Here is a 27,956-nt window from a genome sequence, read left to right as displayed (position 1 = left end):
ACCTGCTCTTGATCACCTGAAGTCATAGAAGGTCAAATCCCAGCTTCAAAGAAAAGGAACACTGACTCCACCTCTTTCTAGGAAGAGGATCAGTTACATTGTAAGAGCCTGTGGGATTGGATATGTATGAATATTATATGTGTGTGTGTGTGTGTGTGTGGCCAGTCAAAGGTGGACTGTGGATTTAGGGTATGTGGTTCAGCCAAACTTCATCATGAGATGGATTTCCACTGCCAGCCTTGTGGGATTCAAGTTTTTATTTTCAAGAGAGGCAATAGGTTTTATTTGTGGATATTGACATAAAGTGTGCTGTGTTCAAGCTGTCAAGAATTACTTGCTATTTATAGTTCAGAGATACTTCAGAGCTATTACTAAGGTAAAACCATTTCATCAAAATTCAATTAAAATGACCACTTAAAATATGAATTTCCACTTTATATTTTAAAGTTGAATTCATGCTGAAAATACTCTAATAAGGAAATTTTAATAACATTGTTTTCTCACATTTAGTTTTAATAAAACTTCAGTTCCACAAAGTAGAACCCAGTGGAATGAGTATATATGATTACTAGTTTAATTGGATTATAAGAAAGTCTGATTTTTGCTGAATTATATTTGTGGCTCAGCTGGTAAAGAATCTGCCTGCAATGCAGGAGACCTGGGTTCCATCCCTGGGTTGGGAAGATCCCCTGGAGAAGGGAAAGGCCACCCACTCCAGTATTCTGGCCTGGAGAATTCCATGGACTATGTGGTCCATGGGGTCTCAAAGAGTCCGACATGACTGAGTGACTTTGGCTTTCAGTGATACATACAATGAAATTGAAGTTACAGTTTAACCAAATCTGTATCTTGTGAAAGATGCATGAACTGTTTTGATGCCATTTGGGGAGTGTCCACAATATTCATGGCAGTCTTCCTGCTAAATTAAGAGTTATATGTTGTTTCTTTAGTATAAATTATATAATCTTCAATGTTATATGCCAACTTGGATGGGAAGGGGTTGGGGGGAGAATGGATACATGTATATATATGGCTGAGTTCCTTTGCTGTTCACCTGAAACTACCACAACATTGTTAATCTGCTATACCCCAATACAAAATAAAAAGTTGAAAGTTAAATTATGTAATTTTTTACACAATATTTTATTATTTGTAAGATAATTCACAAAATAATTGTTAAAAATCCCAGATACAACATGGATAAGAAACTGATTTCAAGCTTCGATGAATCTAGTGCCTCTCCTGATATATCAAATGAGATACCTTAATAACTAGCTACTCCTAAACTGAGCGACTGAACTGAAACAGCTCTTACCTCAGGTATTACCTGTTGAATCATTTTCTCTTTTGCATGGCAGCCTTGACGTCACATCCTCAGAAGTTATAGGAGATGTTGATCTCACCATTGATACGATTCTTATATCTTTGGTGACTTGAATTTCCTAGAAAGCAACTAAGGTTTTCATGAGTGGTTTTTACATACTCTTAAAGTGCCATGCATGCAACAGTCAGGTTGGCTATACTGAAGGGCTTCCTAGGTGGCCCTAGTGGTAAAGAACCAGCCTGCCAATGCAGGAGACATGCATGAGTTCAACCTCTAGGTTGGGAAGATCCCCTGGAGAAGGAAATGACAACCCACTCCAGTATTCTTGTCTGGGAAATTCCATGGACAAAGGAACCTGGCTGGTTACAGTCCTTGGGGTCACAAAACAGTTGGACACAACTTAGCGACTAAACAAACAGAATGGAGTTGGCAGGAAGTGGAGAGAACTAAGAGGGAGATTAAATAAGAGATGCAAACTTCCAGTTACAAAGTGACTCATGGGTATGAAATGTAGGGTGGGGAATATAGTTAATAAAAATGTAATCTATTTGTATGGTGATGGAAGGAACTAGACTTACGATGAGCATTTTGAAATATATAGAAAAATCAAATCACTATGTTGTGGACCTGGAACGTATGTAGTGTTGCAGTTTAATTCTACTTCAAAAACAAAGTCAGAGATCAGATTTGTTGGTATTGGTGGGGTGGGGGGTAGGAAGAGGAGATTGGATTGAGGTATTCAAATGGTACACACTTATATTAGGGATATAATGTACATGATAAATATAATTAACATTGGTGTATGTTATATATGAAAGTTAAAGAGTAAATCCTGAGTGCTCAGCACAAGGAAAAACATTTATTTTTCTATTTAATTTTATGTTTACATGAGGTAAATTAGGTTTACTAAAAAGTGGTAATCACTTCATGATGTAAGTCAAATCATTATGCTGTACACCTTAAACATATAGTACTATATGTTGAATATATCAGTAAAACTGGAAGAAAAAAACCCATAAACATCTTTGTGAGGTAATTAACTGTATACATGTAGATACTGTTTATGCTAGGCATTTGAAACTGAAGCTAATGTTTGTGGGTGATTTTTGTTAAGATTATTATATTGTACTTTTTTTCTTTGGCTGTGCCATGGGGCTTTGGAATCTTAGTTTCCTGACCAGGAATTGAATCCAGCCCTTGGAAGTGAGAGTATGGGGTCCTAACTATTGGACCACCAGGGAATTCCCTGTATTGTACTGTTTTTTTTTCCCACAACTTCATGGAGGAATAACTGATATACAATAAACTGCACATATTTATTAAAGAGTACAATTTGATGAGTTTGACACAAGTATATACCTATGAAACCATCATTGCAATCAAGATATTGTAATAAATATCCTTCACCCCTCAATTTGCTTTTCTAAAAAGCTATATTTCTCAGGCAACCACTGATTTATTTTCTGCCCCTATAGATGAGATTGGGTTTTCTCATGTTAATGTAATGCTGTTTTAATTATTTTTTAACGTGGACCATTTTAAAGTCTATTGAATCTGTTACAATATTGCTTCTGTTTAATGTTTTGGTTTTTCGGCCAGGAAGCATGTGGGATCTTAGCTCCCAGACCAGGGATTGAACCCTCACTCCCTGCATTGTAAGGTGAGGTCTTAACCACTGGACCACCAGAGAGGTCACCTGTAATGCTATTTTAAATGTGAGAACTTCCTTCTTTGCTTTGGCCACTTCTGGTCACATCAACACCACACATGAGTTGTGCTGCTTTGGGGCAGCTTCTGTATGAGACTTGGCAAGCCCTCTGAAATGTACGTTGCCCCCACCTCCCAAACCCTACTCTAGTTGCCACTTCCCTGCCTCATTTTAGGTGCCTTTTCCCTATTTCCTAAAGCCATGAAGGACCCAGGAGGGCTTACATGATTCTTTTCCTGCAGCTCCCTTGTTGTTGTGACTTTTCTATCGATGGTTTCGCTGACTGTAAATGGATAATGCATGTTACAGCCCTGGTGGACTGTAGCCAGGACTACAGCCCTGATGGACAGTTCTCCAGATAAGACCCCACTTCACATACCATGCTCCGTGGCAGTCAGTGAGAGCAAGTGGACATTCAGACCCTGCCTCATCTTGATTTCCCACTGCTAGACTGGCAGACCATGAGTGTGTGTACATTTGTGTGTGTGTGCACACATAAAACATGGGCTTCCCAGATGGTGCTAGAGGTAAAGAACCCGCCTACAAATGCAGGAGATGTAAGACACTTGGGTTTGATCCCTGGGTCAGGAAGATACCCTGGAGGAGGGCCTGGCAACCTACTCCAGTATTCTTGCCTGGAAAATGTCACAGACAGAGGAGCCTGGAGGGCCATAGTCCATAGGGTCGCAAAGACTCGGACAGGACTGAAGCAACTTAGTACACATGCATGCATGCGTGTAAATGCATGAGTGTGTATATAAGGGGGATGCATAAGGTCCTTGCTATATAAAGTTGCAAACACGTTTTGTATAAAGTTCTAAACATGTTTTAGCACATTTATTTTGGGAAATCAAGTGCTTAGTCCACAAATTTTTATTTTTACTGTACAAAATAGAACCTACTACAAAATAATATTTACTCCAAAATTTCATTATTTCCGGCTGTCAGTCTTTTTATAACATGACAGAGGTCCTACTAAAAAGAGTTATTTCAGTCTAATCTAAATAATTTCAGTCTAATCCATATCTGAAATGTGTTTTATCTCATCTTTCATATCTTTAATCTCAGCTCGGACTGTTGTTAAATTAGATATTTTCTCTTTTAAGAAAGCAATTTCTTTCTCTCTCTGTTGTAAGTCAGTAACCAGTCTCCCAATGCGTAGTGTTAAATCATTTACCAATGGTTCCAAGCGGGAAAAATCCTTCTTTAGATTATACACCTTTGGTTTTAGATCATTTGCAAAGGTCACTGTCTTCAGGACTTTCGCTCTGTCACTTTCTAAGCTTAAAAGCCTATCTGTGTGCTTGTTGAAATCACCCTGTAGCTCAGAAAGTATCTTCTTAACAGAATTAATTCTTTGTGAATTTTCAGATGCTGTCTTTCGGAGCATTGCTGTTCGGTCAATGCTACTTGAAAGAAGGTCACCTATGTTTTTGACTGTATTTTTTTCTACTTTTTCTATTTTATTTTCCAGTTCTTGTACAGAATCTGTCAATGATGTTACATCAGTTACTAAACCTGACATACGTCGTATGTCTGTTTTTATCGTTGTAATTTTGAGACCGATATCTTTTGCCATGGAAGTTGTACTTTGGTCTGCTTTTGCAACATCTTGAGAAACAGTCGTCAGATTGTTGTTCAGTATATCCTGCTTTTCGCTTATCCTGCTGGACCAGGTTTTCACTTCATAAATTTCCTCCTGTAGATGCTTTAGATGAGTAATTATTTGAAAAGCCTTCAATTGTTCTATGATAGCTTCAGACTTCTGACACTGTAAGAAAATATAGTACCAGAATAATTAAATTGATTAAAATCTTAATGTTTAAGATACAACTTAAATTTTAGGTGTCATTTTAAACTATAAAGTTACTACTCTTCTGGAAAGCGTTTGGTAAAAGATGCATTGTGTATTGGTAATGAATAGGAAGGAAAACATTAAATTTCATGTTACTACAAATGGCATTTTCCAGTTCTTTTTGCACCTTCAGTCCTCAGTATAGAGACAGAATGAGCTCAGTGAGGGACAATGATGTTTTTTCAGTTGCTGGAGAAGAGAGGAGGAAGCCACCTGTACGTAGGTACATGTGTGTGTGTGTATGTCATTCATTTGTGTCTGACTCTGTGACATGGACTATAGCTGGCCATGCTCCTCTGTCCATGGAATTCTCCAGGCAAGAATACTGGAATGGGTATCCATGCCTTCTCTGGGGGATCTTTCCGACCCAGGCATAGACCCCAGGTCTCCTGCCTTGCAGGCAGATTCTTTACTGTCTGAGCCTTCAGGGAAGCCCCTCCTGCAGATGAGCTGTAGTAAATTTGAGAGGTCATACACTGCAAAGAGTTGACTCATTGGAAAAGACCCTGATGCTGGGAGGGATTGGGGACAGGAGGAGAAGGGGACAACAGAGGATGAGATGGCTGGATGGCATCACTGACTCGATGCACAGGAGTTGGTGATGGATAGGGAGGCCTGGCGTGCTGTGATTCATGGGGTCGCAAAGAGTCGGACACGACTGAGTGACTGAACTGAACTGAACTGAACACTGCTGACACTATGTATAAAATAGGTAACTAATGAGAACATACCGTGCAGCACAAGGAACTGTACTTTCTACACTGTGGTGACCTTGTATGGGAAGGAAGTCCAAAGGGGAGGGAAGTGGCTGATGCATTTTGCTGTACAGTTGAAACTATCACAACTATACTATACTTCAGTAGAAATTAATTAAAAATAAATTGGGGGGATCAAGACAACATGACTTCTGAAACACAAGTTTGTTTGTAGGTATAACAAGTGCCAGAATGAAGGGACTTTATTGTTGAATTACTTTCATGAAAACTTTTTTTGGGGTATTGAACTAATTCCATTTAATTAGTGATCTCTGGAGAAGGCAATGGCGACCCACTCCAGTACGCTTGCCTGGAAAATCCCATGGATGGAGGAGCCTGGTAGGCTGCAGTCCATGGGGTCTCGAAGAGTCGGACATGACTGAGCAACTTCACTTTCACTTTTCACTTTCATGCACTGGAGAAGGAAATGGCAACCCACTCCAGTGTTCTTGCCTGGAGAATCCCAGGGATGGAGGAGCCTGGTAGGCTGCTCTCTATGGGGTCACACAGAGCCAGACACGACTAAAGCGACTTAGCAGCAGCAGCAGCAGTGATCTCTTAAGTTCCTAGTATGTTGTTAGGCATGTGAAGTCTGAGGGACATAAAGATGAGCACAGCTTCAGCTGTGGCTTCAACTCAGTTCAGTAGTTAAATAATAGAGATGGTGGATGTGTAAAAACAAAACAATAAACAAACAATTATCTCCAAGGTTCTAAAATTCCATGATTTCAAATACAAATCATTCTCACCTTTTTGGTTTTTCAATGCCATCATCCTTCCCCATCATCCATTGAAAATTGATGTCTCTAAACTGTTTTGGTTTAACTTGGACACATTAGCTGATGATCATTTTGAGCCACACAACTGCCTGGAAAAACTTCAAGTTGTTATTTTTGTTGTTGTTGTTGTGAATATGTGTTATATAGTGGTCTTGGGGAAGCTGAGTTATTTTATTGTATTTTGAATATTTGAAGTTTTGTTGCATTATGCTATTAGTTAATAAAGTTAAGAGGAAAAGGGGCAAATTAAAGTGCTGATTATGGTAATAAGATGGGTAAGTATCATGAACAATACAAAATTGAAAATTAAAACACACATGCTCAAAATCCATCCATGTTGTCATAAACGGCAGGATATCCTCCCTTCTGGTGACTGAATATATAAGTGTATTAAAGTATCATGCTGTGTACTTTAAATTTGCACAATGTTGTATGTCAAATTTATTTAATTAAAAAATAAAACACATGTCAAGCTTCAATTAAGTTTCAATCAGAAGATTAACTTATGCCTGTGTGCTGTGTGCTAAACTATGAAGAAAAAAAATTAACAAATGTAAAATACATTGTCAAAGCCTGTGTCCAAACAGATATACATTGTGATTACATTGAAAAAAGGAATTCCATTTATAACATTAAGAGTCAGTTGTTCAATTTTAGCACATTTAACTTTCAGCTTGTTTCCTAGGAAAGCATTGTTTTAAAGTGGAAATTGTCTATAGTTTCCTACTAAAAATCACAACCAGCTTCATTCAGCAACATTTACTGTGCTGATAGGTACTAGTTTGATCAACAGTTTCTGCTTTCAGGAAGTTTGTCACTTAGTTTGGGAAAGAAAAATAATGTAAATAGATTACTTAAAATTCAGAAAAAATAAGGAATAAAAACCAAATATGCAGACTGAAAATTTTTTTTTTAATATGCAGTTTAAAGTCAGCAAGTTTTTCCCAAAATAATTGTATTTCTTCGATATGTTTTTTATGAATTGTCTTTCTTAAATTGCATTTGCCTGGTTCACTCAGGTAATCTGCTAGAGTTATTTTGGTTACATTAACTTAGTTCTACTTAATGTAAATAAATACTTAGTATGCTTGGACTATTATTTTTATGGAGGCTTAAAAAAGGAGCAGTCATATAGTTGCAAAGAAATGACAAGCAAAAATGGGGCAGCGTTGGGAAGCGCAGTGCAAAATAGCCATGTAGGAGAAGGTCCTTGGGAAAATGGCGGAGGGCCAGAAGAACCCCGGCTTTGCGTGCTGCTGGCTGAAAAACATCTGCCTTTAGCTATGCTCGGCGCCAAGATTTAATAATAAACATTAAAGATGTTGCTTGAGAAAATGGGTTATGGGATAAACACATGGGTCACTTAGAACGCGCTGCCCTTGAAATATTGTTTACTGATTATGTCTTAACCCCGTGCACGCTCTGCTGGCCATATACGCTAAGCTTTTTGTTCCTGCTTCTATAAAAAGGCTTAACTGCGGAAATAAATTTGTCAGTCCTTGCAAGAGACTGTCCGAGTGTCATTCTTTCAGGTTCATCGTTTCCAAGTCCCGGGCAGAAAACCCCCAACAGGCAGTAAAAAAGTTAATTCAAAGCCTCAATATCCCCTTTTTGCCCCATCATATATATTTGGTTCCAAAATATATTTTAAGATTTTTCTCAATAGTTTTATGCAGTATTGATTAATGGTGGGGAAGGTGGCCCAAAGGTGTGTTTTTGTTTTTGTTTTTTTTTATCTTGGTAAAGAAGTTAGATTGTGAAAATGTTATAGTGGGTGTGACAGTAATGAATAGCCAGAGCTAGGAAGGAAATCAAGCAGTAATTGCAAAACCTTAAGTTTTATTTTTTAGGGGAAATTTTTGCAACAAATTATATTTGCTGAAAGAGATTCTCAAAGGTGAAAGGAGAAGGCTTACTTTCATCTATTTCATTCTAGGTTATCATTTATTAATGTATCTATTCTGGTAGAGTAGATATAACTTAACAGTATTAAACAATGAAGACATTTCAGAAAGGGCCAACTTTATTCTTAGAAGTATTAGATCATTAAGAAACTGCTAGTAAGCTTCTTTGTTTCATTTGTCAGCTTATAAAAACAGTATATTATGAACATCTATTGGTCTTCACTAAAATAGAAACTCAATACAGTATAGGAATAGCCTAGAAATTACTTCACTGAATTATGTTTATTATTATATAACGGCTTGTTTAAGCTATTTGCCTAAGATGAACAGAAGAGTTGGAGTCTATCAGCAGCTCAAAAGATTAACCCAGTAATTTAAATATTTACTAATATTCCTAGTCTTATCACATAAACAAGGTACTAAGCTAGATGCCTTGAAATTGTGGTGCTGGAGAAGACTGTTCAAAGTCCCTTGGACTGCAAGGAAATCAAATCAGTCAATCCTAAAGGAAATCAACACTGAATATTAACTGGAAGGACTATGGCTAAAGCTGAAGCTCCAAAACTTTGGCTGCCTGATAAGAAGAACCAACTCAATGGATAAGACCCTGATGCTGGGAAAGATGGAGGGCAGGAAGACAAGGGGGTGACAGAGGATGAGATGGTTAGATAGCATCACTGACTCTATGGACATCTCTGGGAGATAGTGGAGGACAGAGAAGCCTGGCCTGCTATAGTCCGTTGAATTGCTAAGAACTGGACACGACTTAGTGACTGAACAAAAAGCAGCAGCTAGATGCTGTCCTGTAATGCTAAACATTGTCTTAATCTTCAAGCCAAAGCAACATGAGTCAAGGGAATGATTTTTGGATCCAATCAGCCTTCCAAAAACTTTGCTAAAGGATTTTTGAACCATACTAAGAGACCTGGAAATTTTATTGATCTCTAGAATTTAAAACCACTTAAAGCCAGAAGGGCTTCCCAGCTGGCTGAGACAGTAAAGAATCTGCCTGCAATGCAGGAAACCCAGGTTCGACCCCTGGGTTGAGAAGATCCCCTGGAGAAGGAAATGGTGACCCACTCCAGTATTCTTGCCTGGAGGATCCCATGGATAGAGGAGCCTGGTGGGTTATGCTCCATGGGTTCATAAACGTTGGACATGACTGAGTGACTGACACTGTACACTGTAAAGCCAGAAGAGAGTTTAGAAATTATTTAGTACAATTCCCCCATTTTACAAATTAAAAAACTGAGCCCCCAGAGTGCCCCAAAACACACAGAGTTAGTGGCAAAGCCTAGATTAAAAGATTCCAGTCTAAAGTTTTTTTCTCTTCCACTGCTTTCTCAGTCTTCCTAAACATCTACTGATTCCTTCTTACACCCAAGGCCCACATAATTTTAGGTCACATTTAAAACTTTTGAGGGACTTATATCTAGTTTAATGGCAACATACTCTTGCCTGGAAAATCCCACGGACAGAGGAGCCTGGTAGGCTGCAGTTCATGAGGTCACTAAGGGTCGGACTCAACAGAGCGACTTCACTTTCACTTTTCACTTTCAAGCATTGGAAAAGGAAATGGCAACCCACTCCAGTGTTCTTGCCTGGAGAATTCCAGGGACAGAGGAGCCTGGTAGGAAGCCATCTATGGGGTCGCACAGAGTCGGACACGACTGAAGCGACTTAGCAGCAGCAGCAGCAGTAGTGGACACATTTGGCTGAATTACAGCTTTTTGAATTCTCAAGATAGTGCTACTGATAGCCGATTTCTTTTTTTCCTCCTTGGTTGAACAGCAGCAGGTACAATGGGAGGTGAGCAGCCTCTGGAGTTGGACAGACTCAGCAGCGAGACTGTAAGATTTGGAATCTTGATCTGTCTCCTCATTTGTAAAAGGGGTCTCATAGCTATCAAAGCTGTGGTGAGAATTTGCAATAACACATAGAAAGTGCCTCTCACAGGGACAGAGACAGGAACAGGGTAGGTACTCAATACGCAGAGCTGTTAGGATGATGACGGATCGTGGGCCTCCTAGCAGTGGGACACATAATAGGCTCCAGAAGGCTGGTTCTGTCTCCCTCTGCTCTGTAAAGCTGGGATGGAGCATTTTGACTTGTGTGAAATTAATAGTCCATAGCTGAACTGAAACAGATGTTGGGTGAATTTGCAGAGCACACCAAATGTGTTTGGTGAATTTGGAGCATCATTAGTTTATAATGACATCATAATAATCTTTGCTCAAGATTATAGTCATACAAAGGCCTACAATTAGATTAAAATTAAAATAATGCTATTGGGAATTCCCTGGTGGTTCAGTGGTTAGGACTCTGCACTTTCACTGCCTGGTTCAATCCCTGGTCAGGGAACCAAGATTTCCCAAAAGTCACACAGTATAGCCCGCCCCTCCCCCCACTGCCCGCCCCCCCCCCCCCCAAACAAACCAAAAACATTAACTTTGTATCTTACAAATTTAGTTTTCTATCAAACCATACAGGCTAATAAATCAACATTTTTCATTATAAAATATAAAAATTCACCTTCAGTCAACAGCTTCTCATCTTAACACAAATTTAAGGAACTATTACTACAAATACACTTTTTTTTTGCAAACAAATAGGATTTATTACAGAGAAGGCAATGGCACCCCACTCCAGTACTCTTGCCTGGGAAATCCCGTGGACAGAGGAGCCTGGTGGGCTGCGGTCCATGGGGTCGCTAAGAGTCGGACACGACTGTGTGACTTCACTTTCACTTTTCACTTTCATGCATTGGAGAAGGAAATGGCAACCCACTCCAGTGTTCTTGCCTGGAGAATCCCAGGGACGGGGGAGCCTGGTGGGCTGCAGTCTATGGGGTTGCACAGTCGGATACAACTGAAGTGACTTAGCCGCAGCAGCAGCAGCAAGATTTATTAAAGAGAAGTGCAAAGCTCTCAGCATAGACATTGAGGAGGGTAAAGAGTCCCCCCAAATTCACTTTTAAACTTAAAAAAAAAATAAGGTGCTTGTTTTGTAAGTGATTTATATGTGCTAATGAAAAAAGTGACAGTATTCTAGAAGAAACTGATATAAAATTTATTATTAATTACAAAGATACAAAAATGTGTCTCGGAACATGGTAATCTTCCTTAAAGGAAAGACTAATAATGTAGCTTAATATTTGATACATTAGGGAACCTTCTGAAATTTCAAGTATCTGTGTTAAATAAATGAATTTAAGAAACACAGGAAGACAAATTAGGTACATTTAAATCTCTATAATTACACTTTTTAATAGGAAAACACCTGAATAAAGGAATATATACATGTGTACATACATGCGCACAATATTTTCTCAAGAAATACTTGCAGAAGTGTAGCTTTCATATTCCTTGTAACTGTCACTATAGAGCTCAGTGACCACCTTATTTCCATTTTATTTTCTGTAGCCATCACTATGACACATATTCTAGTTAATAATAAAGATGTATCAAATCTGGTGACACGCCAAAAAATAGGTAAATATATAAAACTGAAGAGTGCAAGAGATTATATCTGTCTTGGCAGGATGAAGGCTGAAACGAAACAGTTTTGGCTAACTTTACAATCTATTTTATGAGTGTGAAAATAAAACAAATACAATTTTCCAGTGCACACAGATAAGAATTTAGACATTCAGAAGTCAAGAAATTTAATGTTAAGATTCCAGAAATTAATGCTATGCTCCTTAATAGTAACACTCTTTCAGGCTTACTTTTCTGGCTGTCTACTATAAATCTTCCTAATCCCAATGTAGCATTCATTTGGAACTTTTCCAAAAATGTACAAATTTACATAATAAAACCACCTGACCATACCTATCTTTTGTAGCTGACTGCTTTCAAGTTCTTTGTGTTTAATTCCACTGAAATTGCATTACAAAACTGGGACTATAGTTGGTTATTGGCAAGAAGAAACAAGTAAGAACTACTTCTGTGTGCAATTTTTGAAAATTAACTCAATTTTCAACTCCAACCTTGGACACTTTTTTTTCAGTTTCTTTCTTTCTTGAAGGATAATTGCTTTACAGAATTTTGTAAAGGTTTTCTGTCAAACCTCAACATGAATCAGCCATAGGTCTTGATACATCAGTTTACCAATAAAAGTCTTATATGCCCCCCGAAACCTGTACATTTCTGATTATCATTATTGCAAAAATCTGTCTAGGCCTCCCCTTAATTTCACCTCAATATTCCATGTTTTATTCCTTGTGACTCTATTATATAATTTTGTGTAAATTAAAATTTTGTGTATGCTGTACAGTAGAAACTGACACAACATTATAAAGCAACTGTACTCCAATAAAGATTAATTTAAATATAAAATAAAAAAATAAAATCACTGCGTGAAACAAATTTGGTTGGGTGATTGGTTTGGGGACTCTAAAATAATGACATACTTTTAATTACCATAATTACCACATTATTTCTCACTATGCTGCTTTTTCCTCTTTAAAATATGCCACAGGTTTATTGGTATATTTTTATTATAAGTAATTTATCTAATGATCATGTACTGAGCAAACTCAAGAGTCTGTAACACAGTTAGAACCTTAAAAAAAATAAAGATATACAAAAATGTTCCCAAAGTCCATGCTTCAAAGGATCCACACTTAGTTCAAAGGGAAATTCTTCAAAAAGAACATGTTTACTCTTTTTTAACAAAGTTCTAACAAAATAAGTTCTTACAATTATCCATAACAGTTTAGAACCTTAACAAAAAGTAAAAATGTTTCCCAGGCTCCTCAGTTTCCAAAAAGTGCATGATCAATTCATTGCAAAGCACCCCAGGCATGTTTTATTTTGGATAAAATTGTCTGGATTCTTAGCCTGCAGTAAACTGCGACAGAAATGAAGAACTGGCGGAGGCAAACACATTACTGATCAACCTGATGGTAAGATCAGGTCAATGCAACACTTTTTTAGGTGACAGAAAAGGTATAAGGGAGAGACATTAAGATTTGAAAAATAGCAAACTGAGGTCATTGAGTAAGGAGATGAACACCTCTCATTAGCTCCTAGGAACATTAATATATTTGGGTTCAATATAACAGATGAAATTCAAAATAATGTCCGTTAACTATTAGAAAGGGGATTCCCAAATGGTGCTAGAGGTAAAGAATCTGCCTTCCAAAGAAGGAAGCACAAGAGACTCAGGTTCCATCTCTGGGTCAGGAAGATTCCCTGGAATAGGAAATGGCAACCTGCTCCGGCATTCTTGCCTGGAAAACTCCACGGAAAGAGAAGCCTGGTGGGCTACGGACCATGGGGCCACAGAGATTTGGACACATCTGAGAGACTGAGCAGACACACAATTACCAGAAAAACATTTAAAAACATTAAGTATATACTTCAAAAAACCAGAGAAACATTTTTAAAATATCTCTATTTAAAATGGTTAAAATGAAAACTTTTATTGCTTAAAAAAAGATAAGGTTTGATTATTTGGATAATCCATTTTTTGTGGTATCTCACTTACGTTCTAATAATTTAGGATGAAGTGAGGCATATGGAAATAACTCAAAAGCCTGGAGCTAATCAGCTTGTGCATAATGGTGTGGTTCATCCGAATAAATGCAGTGCATTTAGAAATCACTATCGATTTCTTTATTTTCTAGATTATATTCTTCTGGAGTCCCCTTTTCTCTTGTGCTTGAATATACTATAAAATCGTGAACTTTTCCTTTGAGAACATCCAGGTCATTCTGCATCTTTAATATGCTATTGTCATACTGAATTCCTTCTAGGGTCTTCTGCATCTCCATGATTTCAGATACTGCTTTCAGCATATCATCTTCCATGTTAAACATCTGAAGGGTCAGGTCTTCCATTTTCTTTTCTGTCCCGATCAGATCCTGAGAGACTCTCAGAACAGAGCGAACAGCACTTTCAATTGTCGGCAAATGTGTCTTGCATTCTTCAACTTTAGGTTCGTAGCTGGAGAGTTTGTTAGTTAGGTCTTCATCTCTGGCAAAGAGAGCATGCTGCTCCTCCTCTAACTTCTCCACCGCTTTTGTGTCAGAGCCAAGCTGCTCCTCTACTCGCAGAAGATCCTCTTCTTCTTGTCTCTGTATAGTTCTAATATTTCTTACTGTGCTATCTTCCAAATCTTTTAGCCTTTCAGTGAGCAATTTTATTTCCTGTTCAGCTGAGTTAATTTGGACAGTGACTTGAGAATGTATATGTTTTGATTCTGATTTGAAAACGTCTGTATTAACATTCATTTCTTCTAGGCTTCTCTTCCAGAAATCTGTAACATTCTGGAATTTCTCATTAAGGCTTTTCATCTTTTGGGTGAGCATCTCTTCACTGGTTTGAATGTCATGCATGATTCTTTGGAGGGTGGCTACTTCCTGCTCAAACTGGGTCACCAAAGACATGGAGGATGTAGCTTCCTGCAGGATACTTTCAGTAGAGGCAAGCTGCATTTATAACACAAAACAATTCCCAAGGCTACTTAATAACTTTTATATTAGGGAAACATACTTTAGCAACAATGTGCCAAGTTCAAGTTCTGAAGATGTCTAAAATATCCAAGTACACCAGAATCATGCAGACAAAAATAATAATTACTTAATAGTTTTTTAAAAAACATTTAAAACACATTTAATAGATTAGGGCTATGGTATAAAAATACAGCTGTTTCTCATCCCTTGGTATGCACCTGTGTGGGATTGGTTTCCCTGTGGATACTGAAATCCATGGATGCTCAAATCCCTCATATAAAACACTGTAAAAGGGCACAGTGTTTGCGTATTATAAACTAAATCATCTCTACTTATAATTTCTAATACAATGCAAATGACATGTCAAGAGTTGCCAGTGAATGGCAAATTCAGATTTTGTTTTCTTAAACTTTCTGGATGTTTTCAAGTATTTTTTGATACACGATTGAACACTTGGATGCAGAACCTATGGATATGGAGGGCAAACTATAAACACTGGAACTTCTAATCCTCAATATTGATTATTTGTGCACTTTCAAATATTCCAAATAATGTTAAAGAAGCCTGAAATATATCACATGTCCTTCTTTTTTGATTCCAATGTAAGTCAACTTAATTGTCATTTTAAGAGTTACTTGGCTTTTTAGAAACTGATTTAGTTATAAAATTTGTTAACTTTCCTAAGTTATATGACTCCTGAAGACTTCCTGCCTGAAAAGAAATTTGTTGACTGAGTTTTTGCAGAAAAGGTACCAGAATCAGATCTTATAGCTATCACAAAGGCAAAAAGTGAATTAAAAGATCAGTTTACAGAGACAACTCATGTCAAATAGTAAAGTGTTCTAAGTATCTAAAAATTATGGTAAACAGCAAATATCTAAAAGTATAAATATCTAAATATCTATAAATTATGGTAAGCTCCTGGCATCTCCTAATATGTCCAGAATATAGAAGGACCAGGTTGAAGACCTCTTTCTTAGTCTACCCTCACACAGGTAACAGCCTTAGAGACTACAGGAAGGCCTGGAAACAATCCTTAGTTTAGCAAATATCTGCAGCATTATGTTAAAGTCATAGCACTGTACAAGACACAGTTCTGCCCTTGCACAGTTTAGTTTAATTGCAGAGAAAGTGAAGTTTACATGTGCTTAACAGGGAAAGAGTAATGGAAGCAATTACATAGGGTGTCCAAACCGAACTTCAATGACCAAGGACAATATTATAGAAATAATATCTGATACGTGCTTCTAGTTACTTCCTCTAAATCATCCTACATACTACAGCCAGATTTAGGATTTTAAAAACTGCTGTGTACATCATGTGTGTGTGTGTTAGTTGCTTAGTTATGCCTGACTCTTTGTGACCCCATGGACTGTAGCATGCCAGGCTCTTTTGTCCATGGAATTCTCCAGGCAAGAATACTGGAGTGGGTTGCCATTTTCTTCTCCAAATGTACATCATGCTGCTGCTGCTAAGTCACTTCAGTCGTGTCCGACTCTGTGCGACCCCATAGACGGCAGTCCACCAGGCTCCCCCGTCCCTGGGATTCTCCAGGCAAGAACACTGGAGTGGGTTGCCATTGCCTTCTCTGGATGTACATCATGGTACAACATTAAAAAAACCTTACTACTTCTTCATACTCCTAGGAGAAAGTGCCAAATTCTATAACCCCTCTATATGCTATTTTCCTTCCACTTTGCCTAGCTAAGTTCTTTCCTTTGTTCAAGACTCAGGCCAGGCCTCAGCTCCTCCTTCATGGCCCTCACTCTGAGAGCCTGAACTCCTGTAGCACCTATTGTATTACATATTTACCACTTATTTGGCACTTAGCACATATAACTCAAGAATTCTTGAGTGTTCACTCTATACCAGACTTGAGCTAGACACTGAATATAAAAATATAGACAAAGTACAGTCCTTGACTTCACAATTTGATAGGGGAGATAGCGTTTTGGATCTTCTATGTCATGTATTCTGGATCCCTAATAAGATGTACTGAGTATACTCTGTTTCACTATTAGGAACTAAGGATACAGAGAAAAAAGACAGCATTTGCTCTAAGGAGCAGTGAAGAAGACAAATGAATTAACAACAACAATAAAAATCACAGTAGATGATTATTTGTGTCATGCCAGAATTAGCACGGGGAGAAGGCATGCTTAGAGGAGAAATCAGAAGTCTGGAGGAAATGAAGAAGTTTAGACTCTCAAATCTGACTCTAATAGGCTGATAAACTAAACAGGTGAAGCTATGAAAGTTTCTAAATTCCTTAGAGGAAGAGACCACGTCTTATGCCTTTTTGTACTGCTCATGTCTCAGGGTCTAAAGAACACGTTTTTTGATGTTTAGGAGGAAAAACGTCCAGGAAACCTGGGTCTACCCCAGTGGTCTACCCCAGTCAGGACCTGAAGCAGTTCCAGGTGATAGTTCTAGGTGACTGTTTGATTGTTCCCAAACAATGCATGAACAGTGTCATTCTGAAACCTTGTTTAAGAACTATTTTTAATGTACATATGTAGACATAATGCAAGTTCCTTTAAAAAGCAGTTCTGAGAAATACTTGTACATTGTTAACAGTATTATGTTTAGTTATCTTCTTAGCAGCACTTTGAAGAGACAAGCTTATCTTCATCCAAGGTAATTTCTTGTTTGGGCTTCCCAGGTAGAGTTAGTGGTAAAGAACCCTGCCTGACAATGCAGGAGACATAAGAGACACTGTTTCAATCCATGTGTCGGGAAGTTCACACAGAGGAGGACATGGCAACCCACTCCAGTATTCTTGCCTGGAGAATCCCATGGACAGGGGAACCTGGCGGGCTATATAGTCAATAGGGTCACAAAGAGTTGGACACGACTGAAGTGACTTTGTACACATGCAAGATAATTTCCTGTTTAGGCTGTTCACCAGAGTTTCACTATAACCTGGAGGCAGTATAACCCAGGAGACCCAAGAACAAGATCAACTTTTCAGGATAATAAAGGTTTCAAGATTTAATGTGCAATTAATGAGTGACTGGTGCTCACACCAGTCATGTCTGACTCTTTCCACCCCTATGAACTGTAGCCCACCAGGCTCCTCTGTCCATGGGATTTTCCTGGCAAGAATACTGGAGTGGGTTGCTGCATTTCCTGTATCACAGGCAGATTCCTTACCGCTGAGCCACCGGGGAAGTCCTGGAACTCCACAATAGTTAGCATTTATGGGCTGTGAATATATTTTAATAGTTTTTCATTTTTTAAAAAAGTTAAATTCTTAAATTTATTACTGCTTGAAAGTTTTCAAAGAGTTTGCATGTATATTGTATCTCATTTGATTTTAATAAAAGTTTTGTTACTCTCATTTAACAAGTGATGAAATAGAGGGCAAGAGAAGTTAAAGTGATTTTTCCCAGGTCACACAGTTTTGTGAGAGCCCACATCTAGCTGTTTTCCCTCCTACTGTATTAAGCTGGCCTTTAAGGGCCTGCTTTGTAAAGAGGCAGCTATTGTTAAATTACTCCTAGGGCAGATTGGGAAAGAGCTATGTGAAGATGGAATATTTCTTGAATCCTAGGGTGATATTTTAAATATGTTTCAAAAGCATTTATTTATTTACTTTTAATTGAAGTATAATTGATTTACAATTTTATATTAGTTTCACGTGTACAACATAGTGATTCAATATTTTTATAGATTATACTCCACTTGAAGTTATTACAAAGTAATGGCTCTATTTCCCTGTGCTGTAAAATATATTCTTGTTGCTTAAAAAATCTTTTTAATTGCTGCCAAATTTTTTCATTTAAAAAGGAAACTTTGGGACTTCTCTGGCAGTTAAGACTCTGAGCTTCCACGGCAGGGAGCAAGGGTTCAATCTTGGTCAGTAAATGAAGATCCTGCATGCTGTGTGACATGGCTGAAAAAAAAGAAATCTTTCTTCAGTAGCATTTAAGTACATGAAGTTTCTATTTCCTGGAATTTTTCTATCATGTTTGCTCTGATTAGAGGGCCCTAGATAACTATTTTGGAGAAGGCAATGGCACCCCACTCCAGTACTCTTGCCTGGGAGATCCCATGGACGGAGGAGCCTGGTGGGCTGCAGTCCATGGGGTTGCTAAGAATCGGACACAACTGAGCGACTTCACTTTCACTTTTCACTTTCATGCATTGGAGAAGGCAATGGCAACCCACTCCAGTGTTCTTGCCTGGAGAATCCCAGGGATGGGGGAGCCTGGTGGGCTGCCGCCTATGGGGTCGCACAGAGTCGGACAAGACTGAAGTGACTTAGCAGCAGCAGCAGCAGCAAATAACTATAATCAGATTTCATCTTGAGCTCTAGGTCAAAATACAAACTCTTGCAACACCTTTCCAGAGGCCCCTAAACTCATGCTCCATGCAATTCACTGGCATGTGTGAAGGATAATTTTCATCCACGATTCTTTTCTGCTGGGGGATTTTAGGCTCCTTCTGAGCATCAGGCGGCAGGAACTTAGGCCATCTATTTAATTTCTAATTTTTGCAACATCCTTGCTTACCCTGGTGCCAAACACAAGTCCTTTTCTACCTTATGACAGGAATAAAGGTTTAGTGAATGAATAAATGAGAAAAGCAAGCCATACTTCCCAATGACAGCTTGGTCCCTGGTAGCCAGACAAGGCCCACCTGATGCCTTTACTGGTTGCACCTGCCCCTCTTTTGAGACAACTAGGTAGTAAAAAATTTTTTTATTTGTCTCACGTTTCTAAAAATCACAGTAATAATGCATTTGCATTTACAGCTTGAAGAACTACAACATAGATTTGGATTTTAATTTTCATTTGGCTATAATTAATATTTATTTTAGGTTTGTTGTTGTTTAGTCACTAAGTTGTGTCCGACTCTTTTGTGACCTCATGAGCTGTAGCCTGCCAGGCTCCTCTGTCCATGGCATCTCCCAGGCAAGAATACTGGAGTGGGTTGCCATTTCCTACTCCATGGAACCTTCCTGACCCAGAGATAGAACCCGCGTCTCCTGAATTGCAGGCAGACTCTTTACCAGCTGAGCCACTGGGGAAGCCCCTTGTTTTTAGGTTAGTCATTCTTATATGCATATGAATATGTATATACTTACCAAGTAGAAATAAAACAAAAACCAGTGGATCTTTGCCCAACAAAAGCTACTCCTATTCTAAGTTTATACCTAAAAATCAATTATATTTTCAGTGCCCTAAACACTTGATATTTAAATAGAAAGTTGAGGTCACATCAATATAAGAAGATTGGTCCTTTTAAACAATAACAGTTGTTATATATTAAGAAAAGTCTTGTCCTTTCAAAATGTAATCTAAAGTTAGCTTAGACTGAAGGGAGAATGTGAAGAAGCAGGAAAAACAGCAACGGTTAAAGTACTAATGGTCTAAAAGGCAGGAAGAAAGAATTTATGAATGGGGTAGAAGGGTGGCAATGGGGAAGAAAAATGGTAAAATCTCTCCAAATATGTCAATTAATAATTACCTTTTCTGAAATTAAACTGATTTTACTTTGAAGCCCTTGGAATTCACTGGTTTCCATCTTCAGTAACTGGTATTGGTTTTCCACCTTTGCAAACTTTTCTGACTGCTGAAATACAAACCTAGAAAAGGTAAAAAAAAAGTCATTACTTTCTAATTCATACCCACTAAAGTCTGAATGTTAAAGCAGTATTTCTGTCCACTTCTGGTAAGGACAACATAAATTCTGGTATAGGTAGTTTATTTCAACAAACATGAGTTTATTTCAGCAAACATTGGGAGAGCTTGATGTGTAGTTGGGTACTGGTTTAATTGTACATGTAAATAAGAGTGAAACACTGCCCTTCTTCAAGTTTACAGCTCAGTAAGTGAGATAGGGAAACATCTGTAATAGAAATTACACGCAAGAAACATTTGGAAGAAAGAAATAATGAATTATTTAGAGTGAGATATGTGGTCTCTACTGTTTTTTCAAGGCGATATTTGAGTAATATCTAGAAAATAAGTGTTTTACACTGAGATGTAGGAGAAGCAAAAGTTATCTAAGTTAAAAAAGGATTTTAAAATAAAACTATAGGAGAAGAGAAAAAAAGCAGTGGAGTGGAAGAAAGAGGTGATGATTATTAGAAGTCAAAATATATCAGGAGTCAAAACTGAAAACAGGAATCATTGTCCATATGACAATAGAACACATAGGCTTTTCAAGGTGTATAATATGTGCAGTTGATTATACTCTAAATTATGAGCTGCAAGTGTCCTTTAGATGCCAATCTAAAATTGGAATGTATTCTCCATCTGGTAAAGGGTAGAAGCACAAAAAAATTATCCCAATCTTAAAAACAATAAATAATCTTTTGTTTGTAAGGACTTGAAATGACCAGACACAAAAGGAATGTTTTGGATCTAGCACCATTTTGGTTAAGCTATTTTGACTCATTTCTTTGGGCCCAGAAAAAGTAGCAGCTAAAATTCTTTGTGTATTTATTGTTATCAAATCACCAACTCAATGGACATGAGTCTGAGCAAGCTCCAGGAGTTGGGGATGGATGGGGAAACCTGGCAAGCTACAGTCCATGGGGTCGCAGAGTCGGGCATAAATCTGAACTGAACTGAGTCATCAAAAAGCAGTGGCACAGGGAATTCCCTAGTGGTCCAGTAGTTAGGACTCAGTGCTCTACTGCTGAGACCCCGGGTTCAATCCCTGGTTGGGGAAGTAAGATCTCAAAAGCGGCAAACCCTGTGGTGTGGCAAAATAAAAAAGCAGTGGAGCAAAACCATAGGAACTGGAAGTGAAGTGACAGTCGCTCAGTCATGACCAATTCCTCGTGACCCAGGCCAGAATACTGGAGTGAGTAGCTGTTCCTTTCTCCAGGGAATCTTCCCAACCCAGGGATCAAACTCAGGTGTCCCACACTGCGCACAGATTCTTTACCAGGTGAGCCACAAGTGAAGCCCAGTAGGAACTGGAGGAGTGACTTAATCAGAGTATGTGGGTTGGTGGTTCAAAGTGCATTTAAAGCTGCACCTGGCAGCTTTAAAAATGTGTAATGTCTAGCTCCTACCACAGAAATTCAGACTTAGTTGATTTGGGATGTGACTTAGACATTATAAATTTTCAAACCTCCCAGCCAAGTTGAGAATGACTAATTGACACTATTGTAAAAACAGTGGAAGACAGAGTGAAAGACAAACATTTAAAGATTCCGAAACTCAATGGAGAGGTGAAAGAGTTCTGAGTTTTGTGAGTCAAACTCAGTCATCATTAGGCTGTTGCTTAAAACTGTACAAAACTAAAATGGATTTTTTGTGTTTTTAAACAAGTGTTTACAATGTTGAATGAAATAAATTTCTTTTGATAACGGCAAATATTTATCCTGAAATAAGTGATTTAAGTAAGTAAGCCCAGGTTGCATAATTAGCACAGATTGACTTCTCCTGTGTGTTAATATGAACTTTTAAACAAAACTTCTAGTTGTTAGAAAACACTATTATCCTAATTTCAAAGCTCTTTTCTGATTGGCTATTTCATTGTTGGCTTTTAAGAGACCAGTAGACAGAGGGGAAGAACAAAGACCACTCTAAAGAAAAGCCTAATTTCAGGAATTGGTTTTATCATCCATTACTCCACAGTGTTAACTCATGGATTTGTTCTATAGATCAATATGTTCATTTAGAATAAAATCATTATAGAGGGAACTTTTTGTGAAGGTTGATCCATTAAAATTCATTACAGGACTTCTCATTTTATTTAATCTTTTTAATGTTATCTCTGCACGTCTCAAAATCTCAAATATTAAGCAAAAACTTAAAGAAAACTTTATTATATGAGTGATCATTTCTGATAATTTGCTGTTTTTTTTTCATAGTTAAATTCTCACCAAAATGGAAAAAAAATTCACCATTTCTACATATGAATAATGCATGTAAGAAAAAACAGGTATAAAGTTTATTTAGTGTGTAATGAAAATAATCAACAGTGGTCTGTATGATGCTGAGTTAAAATATATTTCTTTTTTGGCCACATCCCGTGGCATGAGGGATCTTAGTTCCCCAACCAGGGATGAACCTGAGCCCCCTACAGTGGAAGCGCAAAGCCCTAACCACTGGACCACCAGGGAATTCCCGGTTTTTCACTTAGAAGTGCCAGACACTATTCTAAGAGCTTTATAAATATTAACTCATTTAACATTAAGGAAGAGGATGATTTTCTAGAAGCCAAAAATGTACACTGAGAGAAGGTGGTTTCAATTCTGAAACAGTAATTTTTGAAACTGGCATCCGGATTAGTGCCCAAGGTGCTTTGTTTTGTTTTAGGGATTTTCAAACAGGAGCAGTTCAAAACCTCCTTACTCCCATCTTCCTTCCCTTAGATAAGACAACAGGGTCTGCTAAGGGCTAGGAGAAGAAAGAAAATGATTATACACAATTCTGGGCTAGGGATTTCTATTTCTAGAATCTTGGCCTGTTTGTGGACTAATACTAAAGGTGGACAGCATATCATACTGGTTGAATGTGAAGCTGGGCAACTTTGGCTCTGCTATTTGCTAGCTGTACAATCACCCTGGGCAAGTTATTTAACTTACCTTTGCTAGTTTCCTCATCTGTAAAGTGGGGATTAGGGTGTGGTAGAGATTAAATAGGTTTGTATTTATAAAGTTCTTACAGTTCCTGAAACATAAAACATCAACTCTTCTCTTTAAGTACCTTGACTTTTTCTTTTGAATTACTTTCTGCACCTGTGTTTCCCATCTTCAGACAAGCCGAGAGTGGTAAAATAGATCAGGGCTCTCTTCTACTTACACTTGATATCATTAGAAGCTCCAGGTCTGTTTGAAGCAGCCTTGGGTTTACAGCCAACAAAGGATGGAATGAATGGATGAGATCCATGAAAAGGAAGCACTCTCTTACCCTATGTTTTGCGGCCTCTTTTCACTATCATAGTTAAGGATTTTATTTTTTATCTTTTTTTTTTAGTTAAGGATTTTAAAGGTATGGATATAGAGAAAAAGGCCCTAGATGAACTGGTTACCTTAGTGTGAAAGTGAAGTCGCTCAGTCGTGTCCGACTCTTTGCGACCGGTGGACTGTAGCCCACCAAGCTCCTCCGTCCATGGGATTCTCCAGGCAAGAATACTGGAGTGGGTTGCCATTTCCTTCTCCTACCTTAGTATAGGCCTTAACAAAAAGAATCTTTCTGAGGTGGATGAAACTGGAGCCTATTATACAGAGTGAAGTAAGCCAGAAGGAAAAACACCAATACAGTATACTAACGCATATATATGGAATTTAGAAAGATGATAACAATAACCCTGTGTACGAGACAGCAAAAGCGACACTGATGTATGGAACAGTCTTATGGACTCTGTGGGAGAGGGAGAGGGTGGGAAGATTTGGGAGAATGGCATTGAAACATGTAAAATATCATGTATGAAACGAGCTGCCAGTCCAGGTTCGATGCACGATACTGGATGCTTGGGGCTAGTGCACTGGGACGACCCAGAGGGATGGTATGGGGAGGGAGGAGGGAGGAGGGTTCAGGATGGGGAGCACATGTATACCTGTGATGGACAACCCACAAGAAACTATTATCATGAACCCTCCCAAGCAAGGGAGTTCCAGGGCCACTACTACGGTCAGTACCCATTTGGCCATGTTTCATATCACCACTTCATTTTTAACACAATATTGAAAGTTCAGGAAAACAATGACCATATTCCATTAAAAAAAATCAAGACAATTAAAGGATACCTCTCTGTCTTTTAAACTCTACTAATGACAACAAAAGCTGAAAAATGGAGTTAGCCAAGATTTTGCTGCATAAATGATTTATAAAGTTGTATTAGTTGATAGAGGAAAAAAAATCCTGAATTATCCGATTGTTGAAAGAGCTTTTGACTTTTGATACATAATTATCACAAATGCTATGGCAAACTTTTATAAAAGCAATTAGAGAATCTGTTTAAATTTCCAGAAGAAACCTAAAATTCTACAATGGAACTTCTACGTGACTAAATCTCTGTGTAGTAAGATAAGCTTTTAAGACTTTGTGTCTTGTTTAGTAACTTCATAACCTTTAAAAACTTTTTGAAAGCATAATGTCTTCAATACTCTTATCTGGAAAATTTCCTTAAAGAATTTATAAATGAGGTATGCAAACCCAACATTCAGGCCCTACTGCTGCTGCTGCTGCTGCTAAGTCACGTCAGTCGTATCCGACTCTGTGCGACCCCATATACGGCAGCCCAACAGGCTCCTCTGTCCTTGGGATTCTCCAGGAAAGAATACTGGAGTGGGTTGCCATTTCCTTCTCCAATGCATGAAAGTGAAAAGTGAAAGGGAAGTCACTCAGTCATGTCCGACTCTTCTCGACCCCATGGACTGTATGTAGCCTACCAGACTCCTCTGTCCATGGGATTCTCCAGGCAAGAGTACTGGAGTGGGGTGCCATTGCCTTCTCCGTCAGGCCCTACAGTCCTGAGCAACTCTTATCTCCATCTTATTGTTAAGCTGACATCAGCACTTCATTTAACTGAGAAATGTTTAAGTACCACCATTTTATTATGCATTGTCTCTGTTTATTTTCCAAACAAGGATCCAAAGACTAAAGGTTTGAAGATACTGAAATAGTGACGCCTTGAAATCCTCCTCGGACAGTGCAAGGGTTCAAATCTCTGCCCTAACTTAGACTCACTCCTAAGCTGTATTTAGGCACACATATTCAATTTTGTATTTAAATAACGAGGACAGTGTCAGTACAGTAAGCATTTTCAATAGAACGATCTTTAGATGCTAATCCTAGTGGTAAAAATGTCAGTGGCTTAGTTATAATTCCAGTGTGCTTTTTAGTATTTTCAGATTCTAAATATTTTTAGAAAATTCTTCCTAATGTCTTAATAATTTGTTATTCCCAAATTCATCACAAATAGCTATTTGCTATAGTGACTGAATTTATACTTTAACTCTTGTGGCAAAAGATTTCACCAGAGCAATAACATTCATTGAATTTGCCCATTTTAGAAATAATCTTGGAGCATTGTTTTATTATGTTGCAGACACAGTTCAAATAAAATCTTCCTACTTGAATATAACTTGTTTCTTTATTGTAGACACTAACAGTAAATTCCTGAGCTGAAGTGTCTGCTTTTCAAAAGCTTTTTCCTTTATAGATTCCTATTAGTGTGCCTTCCCAGGATAGTAACTAAATTATTGAAAAGCTGAACATTTTCTGAAGTAATTTATCTCATATGAATATGAATCTCTGGATAGTTAATAAGAATTAATGAATTCAGTAACTAAAACCAGTTGTATTAGGTTCCAGAAAGAAGCAACCTATATATTTTAGCCTACTAAGTTCTAGTTCTGAGCAACTTTGCCAGCAGTTTTTGATTTACCCAAATAAACTCATGCATTTTAAGACATAAAACCAGTTTATTTAAAATAGTAAATTCTGTACATTTAAGATCAAAATATTCTACAAACAAATATATTAGTAAGATAACAATTTATCTCTTTGAAGAGAATATTTATAATCAACATTTCACTTTATTGTATTAGTAACATTTTATTGACTTCGACTCAGGATGAGTGATTAGTATACTTCAAAATTTACTAGCATCAAAAATAATCTAGACGAAAGGACATCTGGGGTCGCTTCTAGAATCCAATTACTCTTGAACACGAGTAACCATCTTTTAAATACTTCAAAAATCGGTGGAAAATGGAGGGAAACTCTAAAGCATCAGTCTCGTTATTAAAGTGAAAGAGGTTAATCCTAAAAGATATGGTTGAGGAAAATAAGTTGGTTGTAAGGTTATTTCTTTATATTCATTTTTCCTATGACATCAATATATCGCTATTTGCTTGGTTTAAAAACTATATATATGTACTTTTAGGTGAACACAATTTCTATACTTTTGTAGTTTTCCAATACTAAAATTCAATCTGTAACAGGAATAGACTTTGAACGCATGCACATTGATTCAAATGTGAGCACTCCTCCAAAATTTGGTATCAAGAACGTTGGTTCTTTAAGATCATAATGAATTTTTTTTTCAAGTTGTAAACTTTGCCACAAGGCATTGATGGGGTGGGGCAAATTTGTCCCAAATGCACAGTGGACAGGAAGTAACGTGTTATGAAAACGGGAACGCTTCAGTCGTGAAGAATGCGCTTAATGAAGTTTGGCCGAATGTACGTTTCTTAATGGTCAAAGTGAGTCAAAGTGTTCGTCGCTCAGTTGTGTCCGACTCTTTGGGACCCCACGGACTGTAGCCCACCAGGTTCCTCTGTCCACGGGATTCTCCAGGCAAGAATACTGGAGTGGGTTGCCATTCCTTTCTCCAGGGGATCTTCCCAACCCAGGTCTCCTACACTACTGGCAGATTCTTTACCATCTGAACCACCAGGGAAGCCCCTTAATGGCTGCCTCATTCCCAAATACTAGCCTCAACTCCAGTTGGGCGATCAGGCACGCAGGCAGTACAAGAAATGAGCGAAAGGGAAAATAAAAGCTGGGCCGTCCCTTCTTTGGGGTTGATGCAGAGAAACAGAAGCGGCAAGTTTGGGAGCTGGAGGTCAGCAGGATGCCGAGCAGTGCGGGGCTGGGGCAGAGGCGGGAGCCCAAGGAGAGGGCAAGCACGGGAGGCCAGACACGGCCCAGCGGCCTCAGACCACTTACCAGGCCAGGCCCAGGCACGTCCCCAGCGACAGCAGGCTCACGCCGGTCCGGGGGTCGGCCCAGCCCCTGCCTCCACCACCCCGAGCTTCGGGACTCTTCCCGCCCTCGTTCCGCTTCCCAGGCTCCGCCGGGGCTCCCTTCGTCCCCGACTTCTTCCGGCTTTTCACCTCGGACATGTCTGGAGGTCCCCAGGAAAAATAGAGGGAGGCCTCTACAACCTTGGGTAGCGGGACGTGGCCGCCTCAGCCCCTGCGTGAAGGCTCGGCGCTGACCGCGCCCCCTTCTAGACTTGGCACCGCCCAGAAGCCAGCCCCCTTTCCCTCCCTCCCGGCCAACAACTCACTGCTCCACATCGTCTCCCAGCCACCCGCTATCGAGTCCCTTCAGGTGGAAAGTGAAAAGTGACGTGGCTCAGTCGTGTCCCACTCTTTGTAACCCCATGGACTGTAGCCTACCACGCTTCTCTGTCCATGGGATTTTCCAGCCAAGACTACTAGAGTGGGTTGCCATTTCCTTCTCCAAGAGATCTT

The 27,956-nt window shown here is 38.6% G+C and overlaps 1 protein-coding gene across 2 annotated transcripts; it reads right to left on the bottom strand.

Moving 5' to 3' along the window:
- Positions 1-22: 22 nt before the first annotated feature.
- Positions 23-27,953, bottom strand: IKBIP (IKBKB interacting protein). 2 transcript variants are annotated; one of them, XM_027542080.1, is made up of 3 exons: positions 27,427-27,953; positions 20,255-20,372; positions 23-4,803 (listed from the first exon to the last, which is right to left on the bottom strand). In XM_027542080.1, the coding sequence occupies exons 1-3, from the start codon at positions 27,600-27,602 to the stop codon at positions 4,048-4,050; spliced, it is 1,050 nt and encodes a 349-aa protein (XP_027397881.1). In that variant the 5' UTR covers positions 27,603-27,953; the 3' UTR covers positions 23-4,047. The 2 variants fall into 2 exon arrangements, with proteins under 2 accessions (XP_027397881.1, XP_027397880.1); XM_027542079.1 differs by lacking the exon at positions 23-4,803 and adding an exon at positions 11,371-14,758.
- Between the last annotated feature and the right edge of the window lie 3 nt (positions 27,954-27,956).

This window comes from Bos indicus x Bos taurus, chromosome 5, assembly GCF_003369695.1.
Source record: "Bos indicus x Bos taurus breed Angus x Brahman F1 hybrid chromosome 5, Bos_hybrid_MaternalHap_v2.0, whole genome shotgun sequence".
Taxonomy (NCBI): domain Eukaryota; kingdom Metazoa; phylum Chordata; class Mammalia; order Artiodactyla; family Bovidae; genus Bos; species Bos indicus x Bos taurus.
The sequence above is the reverse complement of the archived record's forward strand: the minus strand, read 5'-3'. Positions and strand labels throughout refer to the sequence as shown.